This window comes from Alternaria incomplexa, assembly GCF_024043165.1.
Source record: "Alternaria incomplexa strain BMP 0042 chromosome Unknown scaffold_17, whole genome shotgun sequence".
NCBI classification, from domain to species: Eukaryota; Fungi; Ascomycota; class Dothideomycetes; order Pleosporales; family Pleosporaceae; genus Alternaria; species Alternaria incomplexa.
In genome coordinates, this window is record NW_026249866.1 from 639,192 (window position 1) to 653,338 (window position 14,147).

The 14,147-nt window shown below is 53.2% G+C and overlaps 2 protein-coding genes across 2 annotated transcripts; both read left to right on the top strand.

Annotated features, from left to right (window-relative positions):
• Nucleotides 1-3,278, top strand: J4E90_009851 (uncharacterized protein; the record flags this gene model as incomplete). Its single annotated transcript, XM_051439369.1, has 2 exons — nt 1-546; nt 594-3,278. 2 exons carry the CDS (start codon nt 1-3, stop codon nt 3,276-3,278), a joined length of 3,231 nt encoding a protein of 1,076 aa, XP_051286973.1.
• Nucleotides 3,279-10,323: 7,045 nt separating this feature from the next.
• J4E90_009852 (uncharacterized protein) lies at nt 10,324-11,082 on the top strand (the record flags this gene model as incomplete). The annotated part of the gene is made up of 1 exon (XM_051439370.1): nt 10,324-11,082. The coding sequence occupies one exon, from the start codon at nt 10,324-10,326 to the stop codon at nt 11,080-11,082; it is 759 nt and encodes a 252-aa protein (XP_051286974.1).
• Between the last annotated feature and the right edge of the window lie 3,065 nt (nt 11,083-14,147).

Sequence of the window (14,147 nt, forward strand, 5' to 3'; positions counted from 1 at the left end):
ATGTCGCTTACGCCCTCCAATCCCCGGATGATGAGCCCAGCCATCGGGTCCGGCATCAAGCTCAATCCCTCTCCCTCCCCATTCTTCAAGACGACCCCGCGCTCGCCCGTCAAGGCTGGACGCGCCGAAGCCAGCCTTGCCTTGCGCCAGGTCATCGGCACCACGACCAATTCGGCCAATGCCTTTGACAGCCTGCCGTCGGCGAGCACCTTTGGCTACACGGCGGGTGCTGCCGCTGTCATTGCGTGCATAGACGACCAAGGCCGTGTCACCCAGCGCTTCTACCGCGCACGCCCGACCACCAACCCCATCAATCCCTCGGCTTCCATCTATGGCGGGCCATCCACCCCGACCCAGAACGAGAGTCGCAACCGCACCGCCGTCTCGTTGCGCGACGCCGGCTTCGGGGGCTCACCACTCCCGTCGCCCAGTGCGCCCGACTGGGCAGACTCGCCGAGCAACAGAGCTTGGAACATGAAAGAGAAGATCAAGGCGGCAACCTGTGTCAGCTTCAGTCCTGACGGGAAATTCTTCGCCGTCGGAGAGGTGAGACATTTGTCGACTTCATGCTGCATCATCCTAACTTATTCCAGACGGGCTACAAACCGCGTGTACTCATCTTCTCTGCCTCATCAGACGCCCCCTCGGACACGCCCCTCACGTCTCTCTCGGATCACACCTTCGGCGTCAACTGCGTAGCCTTCAGCCCCGACTCGCGCTTCCTGGCTAGCTTGGGCTCAGCCAACGATGGCTTTTTATACATCTGGCACATCAACTCCCGCACCGGAGCTGCCACGCTGCATGCTAGCAACAAGTGCGTCAGCCACATCAATCGGATGGCATGGATGGGAAACAAGCTCGTCACTGTCGGTGTCCGCCATGTCAAGGTCTGGAAGATCGATGACCTCAACGCCACAATGCGCATTAGCAAGGCGCGCCAGAGCGATGTTTCGTTCCTCTCAGGTTCGACCCATAAGACATTACCAGGGAGAAACTGTATCCTGGAGAATTTGAAGGAGTCCACATTCACAAGCGTCGTCGCTATAGCCCGGAACAAGGCCATCGTGGCTTCTGACAAGGGAGACATATGTCTCATCGACGATACCGAATCTGACCATCGCTTCTCGAGACTAGTCGATGCCGGCTTTCCTGTCAGTTCTCTAGCAGTCGACGTCAAGGGACGACTTCACATCGCCGGTAGCCAAGGCGCGCTCAAAACCTTCAACATAAAGGAGATGATCGGAAGACTGACTCCCCCGCCCTCGCCTCCACCACGCATAGAGTCTCCATCCATCTCGGTCACGGACAGCAGTCAGATCGGTGTGATTGCTTGTCTCAAAGACTACCTTATCACTGTCGATGCACACCGAGCAATTCGACTGTCGCAACTGTGCTCCGAAGACGACGAAGGCGTCGTCGGCAACGTCGTCCACACATTGCCTGCGCACGGGCATGCTGTGTTAGGAGTACACGCTGGTCTCATACAACCAAACGTTTTCGAGGCTTCATACTACACATGGGCAGCTGATGGGACTGTCATCTTCTGGAGTCAAGGATCCTGTAAAGGTTTGCTTCAAGTACAGCTTGAGCAGCTGGACGATCCCGAGGCCGTTCCGAACGAGCTACGGACAGTTCGTGTCTCTGCCGATGGCGCTTTCCTCGTCGCAGGAGACAAGTATGGCGTTCTGCGGTTCATCAATTGCAACACCAAAACCTGCACATTAGAGTTCAAGGCTCACGCCAGTGAAATCACTAGCATCGCCATACACGAAGAGCCGAATATCACTTTTGTCGCATCCGCCAGTCGAGATCGCACCGTTCAAGTGTTCACCCGATTAGAGCAGACCTGGGATCTACTGCAAACCTTGGACGAGCATGTGGGAGCAGTTAACGGGGTTTCCTTCTCACGAAATGGCGCTCGTCTAGTCTCGTCTTCCAGCGATCGAAGCCTCGTCGTTCGCGAACTGTTGTCTCTCGAGGAGGCTCGTGGAACGACCCGCGCTTTTGTCATGTCACGCGCTATCATGTTGAAGGCAACCCCAGTGTCGTCAGCCTGGGACGTTGATCAGGATGATGTCTTGCTTGTGTCAACCATCGACCGTCAGGTCCACAAATTCGACATTCGAACAGGTCAAAGTCTCAGCAACTTCCGTGCATGCGACACTGATGGTGGGGATGCCGTTGTTCTATCTTCTCTAGTCCACATACCACGTAATTGGGGCGCTCCACTAATAGCTGGTGTGTCGAGCACCGATAAGTCGATACGCGTTTACGATGAAAGCGGCTCTTTGGTTGCTCGTGACTGGGGCCATACTGAAGGTGTCTCTGACATCGCGCTTGTGGAAACACCTGGGCAAGTGAGTGAAGAGTTGGGCGAGAAGTCACTGGTCACAGTAGCAGTAGACGGGACTATATTTGCATGGGCTTTGGCTTTACAGGCTCCCAATCGTCAAGACATATCAAAGTCGATGGATTTGCTCGCCCCAAATACGCCTTCCAACCAGGATCTGCTATCCAACAAGCCACCTCTACGACGCGTATTCTCACAATCCGAATTAGCACGTTTTCAACGCTCCCCCGTGGAAGAGACTCCTCCGAACACTGGGAGCAAGTCACCAAAGCTGCGTAAAAAAGTATCAAAATTCTCCTTGGCTCCAACGCCGAAACTTGATCCATCTCCTATGCCTACAAGTTCACGCGAAGGCCGAATAACAGCATGGAATGGCGGGGGTACAATACGCAAGAACAAGAACCGCTCCCCATCGCCACCTAGCCCTAAAAACCCGCAACTCGGCAAACGTCGCGCCTCCATGGACGCCAGAAGTCGCGCGAAAGCACCTGTCAGCGACTCTAGCAAGATCGGAGCGTCGACCGAGAGTTTATGCAGGACCTTGCGAGCCTACAGGAAACGTCTTGCAAACACTAGTGATACTATTAGCCCAGAGATAGCGAAAGAGGTCGAGAGGGAGCTTGCGGCTACCGCGAGGGCAATTGGGGAAAGGATAAAATCCAAAGCTTTTGAGGAGACGGTCATGGTCAAATTACTGGACCAATATTCCGAACGGTTGGTGACCATGCTGGATGAGAAAATCGCAGCTAGCGTAGCACAACGGGTACGCGAGAGTAGCGTTGGCAACTTCTCAGACAGTGCAGATTCGCCCGTTCTTGCACAGCATCCATCAAGAAGTAGAGCGGGCAGTGAGGAAATTGGAGCGGGTCGTGTAGATGATTTGGAATCGGGGACCGAGGCCCTGGTCTTAGAGACCACGGAAAGGTGACGATGAAATGAAGGTGTTTCAACACCAACGTGGGTACAGGGGCGCAACCCGTCAGGACTTCGGCGCCCGGGTCAGTTTTCATGAGTCATATGGCCAGGTCGGCGTTCAATGGATTATATATCCAGCAAGTAAGCGGCGTTTAGGGTAAGAGAGCTCAAAGCTCAGCATGACATGGCGTTTGATGGAGGTTGGCCATTTGGTCGACGAGCAATGCTCCGCTAGTACTACAGCATAGGAGATAATCGTAGTCCTTAGTAAGATTTCCTCTCTTTCCAAGAGCCTTCCGTGCGCGTTCATTCTGTTGTCTTCGCATGCGTCATGATGTTGTGCCTCCTCTCTGTCACAGGAACAGAGCGAAGGCCCAATCAGCTAGCGCACTTGGGCCTAGTCCGTACCCTTACAATGCTCCCCTTCCTCGTTGGAGCAACGCAGCTTTCAGACAAATCGTCCTCGGAGCAGAACAATCGAAGAAGCCGTTGATATTTACAGTCTCGCAACCCAGTATCACTTGATTGGTGTAGTTCTGGAGTGACATCATGTCTAAGTAAGCATGCGGCAAGAGATGGCAAGTGGCGAACACTACATTGCAGCTATGTAGCAAGGTAATTCTGTTCATAATATCAATGCCCCCTACTCTATCCCTCATGAAACGTTTCCTCGCCCACATCGACACTTTAACACGCACAATGTCCCCTCCCGCCACCTCACTATCAGCCACATCTCGCGCATCCACACCCTCACGACCAGCACGTCTCGACGACTACCTAGGCCTCTCGCACCCACCTCTCGCCCAAAAATCATGCATCGTTAAACCCCTCTCCATACCCGTTGAAGACGGACCCGATGGCTCCGTACCAGGCTTCTTACATTTACCGCCTACAACAACCGCCACGCCGTCTAGCAGAACAGCAGCCATTCTCCTTTCGGGCGCGGGTGGCGGCGTCGTGGGTCCATCATCTATATACCTTTCCCTAGCCGATAAACTGGCTTCGTTAAAGCAGCCCGTACCTGCGTTACGATTGGATTACAGATATCCTGCGCGCAACAAGTACTGTGTTAGAGATGTGCTAGCCGCTATGAAGGAACTACAAGACTCGTATCAAATCGAGAAGTTCGTGTTAGTAGGTTGGTCATTCGGCGGCGCACCCGTCTTTACTATTGGTGGGCTAGATGAGAGAGTCGTGGGGTGCGCAACGGTTGCTAGTCAGACTGCAGAAACGGAGGGTATACGGTCTCTTGCGCCACGACCGGTACTGCTTCTTCATGGGACGGGGGATCGCACGTTGAGTCCGCGGTGTTCGGAGAGGCTGTACGACATGTATGGGGATGAGGGTGAAAGGGAACTGAAACTTTTCGAGGGGGATGACCATGCGTTGACGCGGAATTCGCTCGAGGCGGAGCAGTGGATTGGTGAGTTCGTGCTTAGGTGTGCTGGGTTGGATCCTGAGGGTGGGAAGGAAGGGTTGGCGAAGAAGTTGGTGGGTGAAGAGGAGAAGGTTGCGTTGATGGAGAGGGGTGGTGATTTGAGGGGAGGGGAGAGTGTGGTGTAGTGGTGGGATGCGTGACAAGAGGGAATCTGCTGTCTTTTCAGCCTCCTGAAATCGCGTTCCAGTAGTGGGTATGTTTTGATCTCATGGCTGGGCTGAGTGATGCACCTGCAGGAACAATAAGCCCGGATGACAATGTCGACTTCAGAATACTGCCTATTACGCCCGACGCTCGGGCTTGTAAATACCAAAGCGATAGTTACGCCTTCGCTTGGATATATTCCATGTTTAGTTATATAACAGAGATGTTGCTACGCGGTTAAGAGACCTGCATGATATACGGCGGCTGGAGAAGACGAACCAATCGGGGACAATGTGGTGTGTGGCTCAAAATATCTCATGCGCCACATGACTGCAGGTGTGGAAGACAAAGAAATTGCTGAAAAGGAGCAGCGATATCAGACATCTAATATTGTCGAAGCCTTTTCTGGTGTGTCTTCTTTCTTCCCTTCTTTTCTCTTCCACTTTCATCCCAACCATGAGTTTCAACGGCGCAAACTGTATTCTCTTACCGGCTCTCGAAGCAGTCATCGCGCATTACCTGCTTGCGGGATGTCTACCAGGTACCTCTCTCACTACATACTGGCTTGCGTTTACCATCCTCCACAACACCGTCCTCATCTTCTACAACATGATTTTCTATCCTTTCTTCCTTAGTCCACTGCGCAATCTGCCGCAACCCAAAGGCTTCATCCCGCTCTTCGGCCACGGCCGGTTGCTATTGAAGAAGCGTCAGTCAGGCCGGGACTGGCATCTGCAAACCATGAAGACAGTGCCCAATGACGGCATCATCCTCCGGCGAGGGTTTCTCCATACTACTAGACTTATCCTGACTACGCCGGCGGCACTGGCAGATGTACTGGTGCACAAGAGCTATGATTTCGAGAAACCGTCCCGAGCAAGAAGGTTTCTGATGAGATTCCTGGGGGAGGGCTTGTTGTTGAGTGAAGGAGAGGAGCACAGGTTTCAGCGGAAGAGGTTGGCTCCTGCGTTTCACTTCAGGAATGTGAAAGAGTTGTATCCGGTGTTTTGCGCAAAGTCAATGGAATTCTGCAGCGCGATTAGGCAGGAGCTTTGTGGGCGACCAGATAGCGTACTGGATATCTGTCAGTATACATCGCGGGTGACGTTGGACCTCATCTGTCTCGCTGGTATGGGTCGAGATACCGGGTCTTTGTTGAACGCCGATGACGAGTTGATCAAGAACTACGAGGAGATTCTGGAGCCCTCCGCGGAGAAGATGTGGTACTATGTGGCTAACATTGTCCTACCGCATTGGCTGGTCAGCATCCTACCCTGGAAGCTGCATGAGCGGGCCAGGGTTACGACGAGGAATTTGCGCAGGATCTGTTCCGAGTTTGTAGCGGAGCGGAGGGCGAAGATGCAGCACAACAATGCCGAGAGCCGTGACATCTTGTCGATCATGATACGCGACAGCCAGCTGTCGGATAAGAACCTGGTTGATCAACTCCTCACCTTGTTAGCCGCAGGGTTAGTACCCTTACCTTCAAGTCCACTCGTGCACAAAGCTGACCGGTACAGTCATGAAAGCACGTCTTCTGCCTTGATATGGACGTCTCACCTACTGGCCCAGCACCCAGCCGTTCAAACGCGCCTTCGCTCCGAGATCCAGCAATGTATCCCTGATCCAAAAGTCCTCTCGGACTCCAGCTTCAATTCCGCCAGCCTTTTGGAGAATATACCCTACCTCAACTGCGTCCTTAACGAAGTCCTGCGCCTCTTCCCTCCAGTTCCCATCACGGCGCGCGTCGCCATCAGAGACACGGTAGTCTGTGGCCAAATCATACCCAGCGGCACCATGGTATGGATCGCTCCATGGGCAATAAACCGCAATCCGCAGCTGTGGGGCCCGGACTCTGGAAAGTGCGTACCCGAGCGTTGGATCGACAGCAAGACGGGGCGCGCGACGATGAACGGTGGGGCGGACAGCCACTACAGTTTTCTCACGTTTTTGCATGGGCCGAGGAGCTGTATAGGAGAGAGATTTGCGAGAGCCGAGCTAAGGGCGCTTGTTGCGGCGTTTGTAGGGAGCTTCGAGTTGGAAATGGAAAATCCGAAAGAGAAGGTTGTCGTAAGTGGTGCAATCGCTAGTAAGCCGAGGAATGGGATGAGGCTTAAGCTGAGGAACGTGCAGTGGGGTCCTTGAAAGTTCTGGTGGTTCTGCACGTGGGTAGCGATCGCGGCTGCTACCGTATCATGCCAGGTCCTTTGACTGGCGGAAGTGAATCGCCATGCGCGATGCCGGATTTAATGAATACTTCCTGTTTTCGTCAAGATCGTAGCATGAGAATCCTGCTGCGGAGGCATTTCTTTTCTGTATCTACCGTGATGAGCGTAGAAGAGCTGCGTACTAGTGTCTGTGGCAGCCTGGATACAGACTAATACAATGCGGTGGCTGCATCTCAACCAGGATTCGCTATCGCTTCCATAAGCACCAGAAGCGAATGCGATGAGTCCACCGAATGAGAGCAGATGTCCCCATAAACGTTGCCAGGTACGGCTAAAAACGGTGGTAAATACTGAGTCGCAAGTGCTCTGTTGAGGAATGTGCGGGGATGGTGGCCTCGATTGTCTTTCAGCTACTTCGAAATGGGGAGCATCCGATGACTATGGTGTCCACAGCTTATCTTGACTCGTCTCTAGGCTCGTATGTTGATTTCTTGACTTGTCTTATAGTTCCCGTTTCCACCATGCTCTCGACGGCAGAATAATTGAGAGTTGCGAGATCCGGCAGATGCGAGATGGTTGCGTGTAGGAAGCAGCGGATCGTGTATTGCGCAGTGGTCGAATTGGAAGCACACGGTCTTGGACGTGAACGGTCGCATGAGGAAGTCTCAGAAAGACATGTATGTGTTAGTTACCGCACGGGAGGAACGGCGGATGTGCGTCCGGACAAGTGTGAGCGCGCAGATGTTGTCATCCGAAACCTTACAAAGCCGGTTGCCGAAAGGCTAGCCGCAACGGGACTGCAACATCAAGGTCTGCATCTCGGGATCTGATCGAGGTCGACTAGAGCGAGATCCTGAACAAGATCCTGTGATGCAGGATTGAGGTCTTATCGTACTTCTGTGGGACGGCGCGAATCTGCTGACTTAGTTAAACCGTATCTACCGTACAGAATTAAGCGATATGCACAAGTCGTAAGATTGGGCGTCTACTGATTGGGGGGCGTCTGTTTAGATCGGCGCGGAGTACTAAAAACTACGTGCCATGCCTGTCCGCGGAGCGTGAAACACATTGACATGTCGGAAATTTTTAGGCTGACGTAGCGACACAGCGTACGAGACTATCGCGTTGATGCGATCCTTTGACAAATTTTCCAGATCAAAGCATGAATTCTTTTTTACCCGTTGCGACGTGCCTGCAGCGGGCGCGTACGCACGTAGAGACGGACCCCACGTGCAGGGCTGATCGTGGCGAATTTACTATTGGTTGGCGGTTCTGCGGACGCCACCGAAATGTAGCCTGCCTAACGTCATGCATCAACTTGCCATTTCATAAGGTTTCATACTCAAGATGCAGGTCTTGAGTCAATTGAATAACGTTCTTGTTTCGCCGCGCAGGTGACACGACACCAATTCTGTACAAGATCCATGCTCGACAAGGCTCAGCGATCGAAAGCCCCACGTCGATAAATTCGTCCTAGTGTTAGCATGCGCGGGTGTTTCCTCGTTACGAGTTCCTCAGATATGACAACGGGGCAGAGGGTGTGCTTCTTTAGATTGACTCTCGTTGCGCTAGCTAGGGTAACTAGTCAATTCGAGTAAAGAGCGACAGACCTGAACTTGACGATCAACGGTCGGCATATGTAAGTGACAAGTACATACTTTCTCGTTATCCGGTATTACTGTGCCGCAAAGCCGACTCGTCCTTCAACTTCAAGCTGGCGTACGTTCCAGGCTCAAAGTAAGAATAGTAGTGCCATTCGACTCTGTCGAACGAGTCAGCTGCCCCGCAACACCACTGACACGTCTGGTTGTGTTGCAGGGTTGGAGGCTGGCAGCTAGGACCCACGAGAGTATGATTTGCATGCTCCCACAATTGCTGAGCAAGCATTACGTGGTCCAGCTACTACTCTTATCCTATGAGGGATATCGGAATTGTATTTTCCGCCTGGATCGTACACGCAATGGCGAATAGTCCACATGTAAGATTTGGCATTAAGTTCTGCATGTCGATCGACTTTCCGATAAACACATAGAATCCTAGTCTATGGCAAAAGCGGTACTGTAGAAGTTGGTGGCCGCATGCGAAGTGGTCCGACCACAACGCCCTGGGAAGCCAAAGTCCTGAATGGGTATCCTGGTTGACACGCAGCCGCGCAGCTTGTCGTTGGGAAATCGGTTGGCGACTGGAATTTGTGGGTGGCAAAGCTTTCATGAAGTTGAAATAGAGGAAATCACCGTTGGATGATGTTCTATACGACACCATTAACAGGAAAAGAGTGACATCAACCCACAATAATTCTGATGATTGGGATCGGAGGGCCAGGGCTGGGGAGAAGCCAGGCGCTTATTGGCCACGGTGAAGCATCCCGACGGGATTTCCGAGGGACTGAGAAGAACCGCAAACCTTAGCTCAACAGACATCCAGCTGTAAGCGTGTATGCGTACAATTCAGGGTACATGTGAGATCAAGTGGGTAGGGTTGCATGTCCACATCCGGACTGGCAGTGGCCGCTCACTTGAAGCCTCAATGCGGTCGAAGTTGATCTCGGGTAGCGCTGTAGTCTGGGGTTCTCACATTACTCGCTCCCTTGCCGCGTCGTCTTCTTCTGTTTTGGAATTACGTTCGGTCTTTTGAACAACATCCCACGTCGATCCATGGTACACTGCCCTGGATCATGGCATCGAACATCCCGGAGCATCATTACCAAGGAAACTATGGCTCCCCTTCGTACGGGCAACAGAAAGTTGCGATTCCACGGCTGCAGAGAGTCGAGCAAAGACAAAGTGGACTGAAGGACAGGCGTCGAGTCCCACGGGCCTGTACTGGTGTAAGTCTGAATCGTGTACAAAGATTTTGTGCCGATGACCGGTGCTCGATTTTGTACAACTCCTGGCAAGAACAGGAGTCTCAGCCGATAGGCTCTCCGATAGGCCAGTGTTCATGAAATTTGGTACGGCTTCTGACAGCGGCATGTTTAGTGTCGTTCCCACAAGATCAAATGCACGGGCGAGAAGCCAAGGTGCAAGCATTGTGCGACCACGAATCGCGAATGCGTCTATATCTTGCCCCGAAAAGATCGGTTGAAAATGTCTGTCCAGTCTCCATTGAAATTCTGTTCGCATTGCTGACATTTCAAGCGTGACCGAACAATGCCACCAATTAACGGACTTCCTGACGCAAATAAGGGACCGGGTAAGCGCCGAAGATGGGGATCGGATTACCGACCTTCTGGAAGATGTGAGTCTGGTTCCGAAAGATCTTATGCATAAGATGCAGAAGGATAAGACTAGAACGCTGACATGTATTAGATGGATGAAGACCTGTCAGAACAGAGGCGTACTCCGACCCCAATCCCCTCGCAACCAGACGTCGACAGTCATGGTTCACAAGGCAGTGGAGAGATGAGCGGCTTCGACCAATTTGAGAATCTTGAAACTGAGGCATTGGACCTGCTCGACGAAGACTTGCACAGCACCGACGAAGCCCGCTCGACGGGCTTCGTTGGCAAGAGCTCAGAAGTACAATGGTTGCGTACAGTAGCTCTCGCCCAGCAAGAACGAACAGACGGAGAATGGTCCGGATCGAGGTCTCAACGCCGTCCCTCAAACGTTTTCAGCAGCGAGCAAGTGAGCTCATTCAGCTTCTGGGCCGATTGCGATGACGTGAGTGTCAACTTTTACGTGGATCCGTATGAGCTTCCGCGACCCGATTTCGCCGAGCATCTGGTGCAATGCTACATGCTCAGAGTGCACGACTCTTTCCCGATCCTACCGCGCAACTTCGTCAAACAAACTCGTGTGTACTTTGCGGCGCTACGTGAGGGAAAGGCACCGGGCCTGAATCCCAAATGGCAGGCGATTCTGAATCTTGTATTCGCTATCGGCGCCAACTACTCGTACCTTTATAACAAAGATTGGCCAGAGGGCGATGCGAATATGTTCCACGCAAGAGCGAGGGCTTTTGGGTTGAATGAAGCCTCCCTGACCACACATTCTGATGTGCCGCAGATCCAAGGCTTAGGTCTTCTTGCATTCTATTGGCTTAGTGTTGGACAGGTTAGTCGGTAAGTCGCAACCCGGACGTGGGGTTAAACCCAAAGGCAGGCTTGCTAATTCATCCAGGGCGTGGACGCTTGTTGGCGTGGCTTTACGTTCGGCCTACTCTCTCGGCCTCCATGTACGAAACGAGGACCCTTCTGCGAACGCGTCAAAACGAGAGACGTTGGTACAAACTTGGTGGAGTCTGTACTCACTTGAAAGAATCCTCAGTATCATTACTGGTCGGCCCAGCATCATTGTGGACTCGTGCTGTTCAGTACCATTGCCTATGACAATACCAGGAGAGGAATCAACAGCAGAAGCGGAGACGACACATGGCATGCGTACGGTGACTGCACCACTGTCAGACTCGCCCACATTTTCCGCCTCTTCAAACATTACCGCGAACCCTCCCCACATGGCGATAGGGTCTCGGACAACAGATGCCAACTCAGGCTCCTACTTCAGAGCTGTCGTTCAGCTGTCCATCATATCCCAGAATATTCTGACATCTCTGTACTCCGCAGGTACGATGATAAGGTCGCCAAGTGAGATACAACAGGACACCGCTCTTCTGGGCCAGCGCCTCGACCAGTGGAGTTCCTCATTACCACCAGAGTTTCGATCGCATGAAGGATTGCGTGAACCGCACGATATGTGTGTACGGGAACGCATGCTTCTCCGGTTCCAGCTTTGCACCGCGCGGATCTTGCTCACGCGGCCGTGCTTGACTGCACGGCGACAACCATGGAAGGATGCAGGTGACGCAGGTTTCTCGAGGCGCATGGCGGACAGCTGTATCGAGGCTGCCAAAACAATCGTCGCTTCTCTGCCGGATGAATACAACCCTCAGGTGTATGAACAGTGTCCTTGGTGGTGTCTCGTGCATCATATGATGCAAGCCATCTCTGTCTGTCTTCTCGGTCTCTCATACCCAACATCGACATCGTGTGAGCCTACAATGATGATTCGTTGTATTAGAAAGGTGATCCGCTGGTTGCAGGCGATGAAAGGACCCGTGGCAGAGCGCGCGCACCGTGTGGCTATTAGCTGCTTTGAGGACCTGGCGAGGCGGTACGACGTCGATATATCGGATTTATGGAAGCGAAAAGAGCCTTCGGTGGTGCGATCGTCGACTTCCAACACCCGTGCAGGCCGGTCGCCGATTTCATCGGCGCAATCCGACACTATGGGCCATGTATCAGGATCGATACTTGCGTCTTATCCTCAGGAAGGTTACGGTGGTGGAGGCGCTCATGGTACCTCTTTCCATGCCGAAGCTTCCATGTTCGACGACAGTTACCACATGATGAGGTGAGATGATGCCTCCTGCGGTCTAGCCATACCTTCGAGCAGCAAGGGGTGCTGGCGGATGCAGAGAAGATGAGGTCGTGCAGAGGAGGGGGCTGATTCCGAGACCCGTCGATGAGCTATTCGTTAGTAGCGATGGCGAATCCGACGTGATGCGAAGTAAACACGGACGCAGGAGGCAGGCGCAGACAGGACAGCATAGATAAATAAGCACATACAGGTATTGGATCCTACATTGAAATCCTCATGTACCTCCGCAAGCGAAGCTTCGATTCGAACATGGGCGGCATTTGGCCCCGAAGCGAAGAGGGAGAAAGGGTCCGCCCTCACCCTGGCGTTGGCGAGTGTTGGTCACCGCGGAGGGTACAACAAAGCCTCGCAACGTACGAGCTTGTCCTACATTGGTTGATACTGCAGCCGGCAGTTACGCGGAGAGCATTTCCGACGCAATCACGAATCCTTTGGTGATACTCTGACTCGGACGCGCATAACCACACAAGGGCGGAACTCCTCTTAGAGCCTCATCCAGTCCTTAATTGCTATTGCTAGTGACGTATTTGCTACCAGATACATAGTATCGCCATGGATGCGAGTAATTCGAAAGACAGCTAAAGACGCAGGGGCGGCGCATTCGCCCGTGGAAGCATAGTGGTGATAGGGAAGAAGCGCGTCGCACAAGTCCTGAACAGCTGTTCCAGCTCGAACTCCGTTCTTCGGAGTATCTTTAATTGCAACGCGAAAAGCTAGCATATGATGTGCGTGACGATTATTCTGGTAGAAGAATTAGACAGGTGAATTTGTGTGCCTCAGTCTCGCATTGCCGATCGCGGCACTGTCTTTGCACAGCGCCTCGTACGCACAGAAGCTGTTCCAATTGTGCCGACGCAGTGATTGCTGCCCAAAACAGACGCCGTATTCGTGGCGCTACTCTTGCACTCCTAATGCCCAAGTTTGGCAGGGCAAAAAGTCTTGCAAGCGTGGTGGGTATGGTGCGTCGGCCCACCCAGAGGATCGCACGGCATGCGGCATGCGGCAGCTACGGCAGTGAGTAATTGTGGACTTGCAAGCGGAGTGACGCAGATGCAGGTAGGGTCATCGAAGCTCGACCGTGAATCTGTTGCTGTTGGTCTCGTCCGCAGGAGAGCATGAGGCAGACACTGCGCAGAGTGAAAATCGTGACCTGCTGCCTAGCTCCGCCTGCTCGTGCCATTGGGTGAGAGACCCTCTGCCGGAGTTCGCCCGCTGCTGCGCGGACGTGCGCAGTCACATGATACTAGCGCGCCAAGATGCTAGCGCGCTCTCAGCCAGTATATAATCTCGCGGCCCCTCGTCCTCCTTTCTCTTCTGCATCCAAGTGCTCGGGCTTTACGCTTACCAGTGAGGATTCGTCCGAGGTAGCGTTTTTGCTAGTTGAAAACTACAACTATGACCGCTCCAGTTGGTCTTCGGATCGGCTGGGAATTTTTGACACCCATTGCTAGCTTTGCGCTGCTTTTCGTTGATCTTTGCGGCTTGCCGCTTAATCGAAGAAGAGTTTGTCAGCGCCTCAACTATGACTGCCGCGACATCCTTTTCTACATGACCCCCTGCCTGCTCTGCCACCGCATATCGCCTTCATCTCCCTGTTAGCACTAGGACCGAGTCGTGCGCCTTCTCTGCAACCTCACTAGGAGCGCACTCTTACCCATCGCAAATGCAGCGCCATCTTCAACACCACAAGTCATCAAGTCCGACGCTATTGGGGGGGGGGGGGGGGGCGGGGGGGGGGGGCGCGGGGGGAGGGG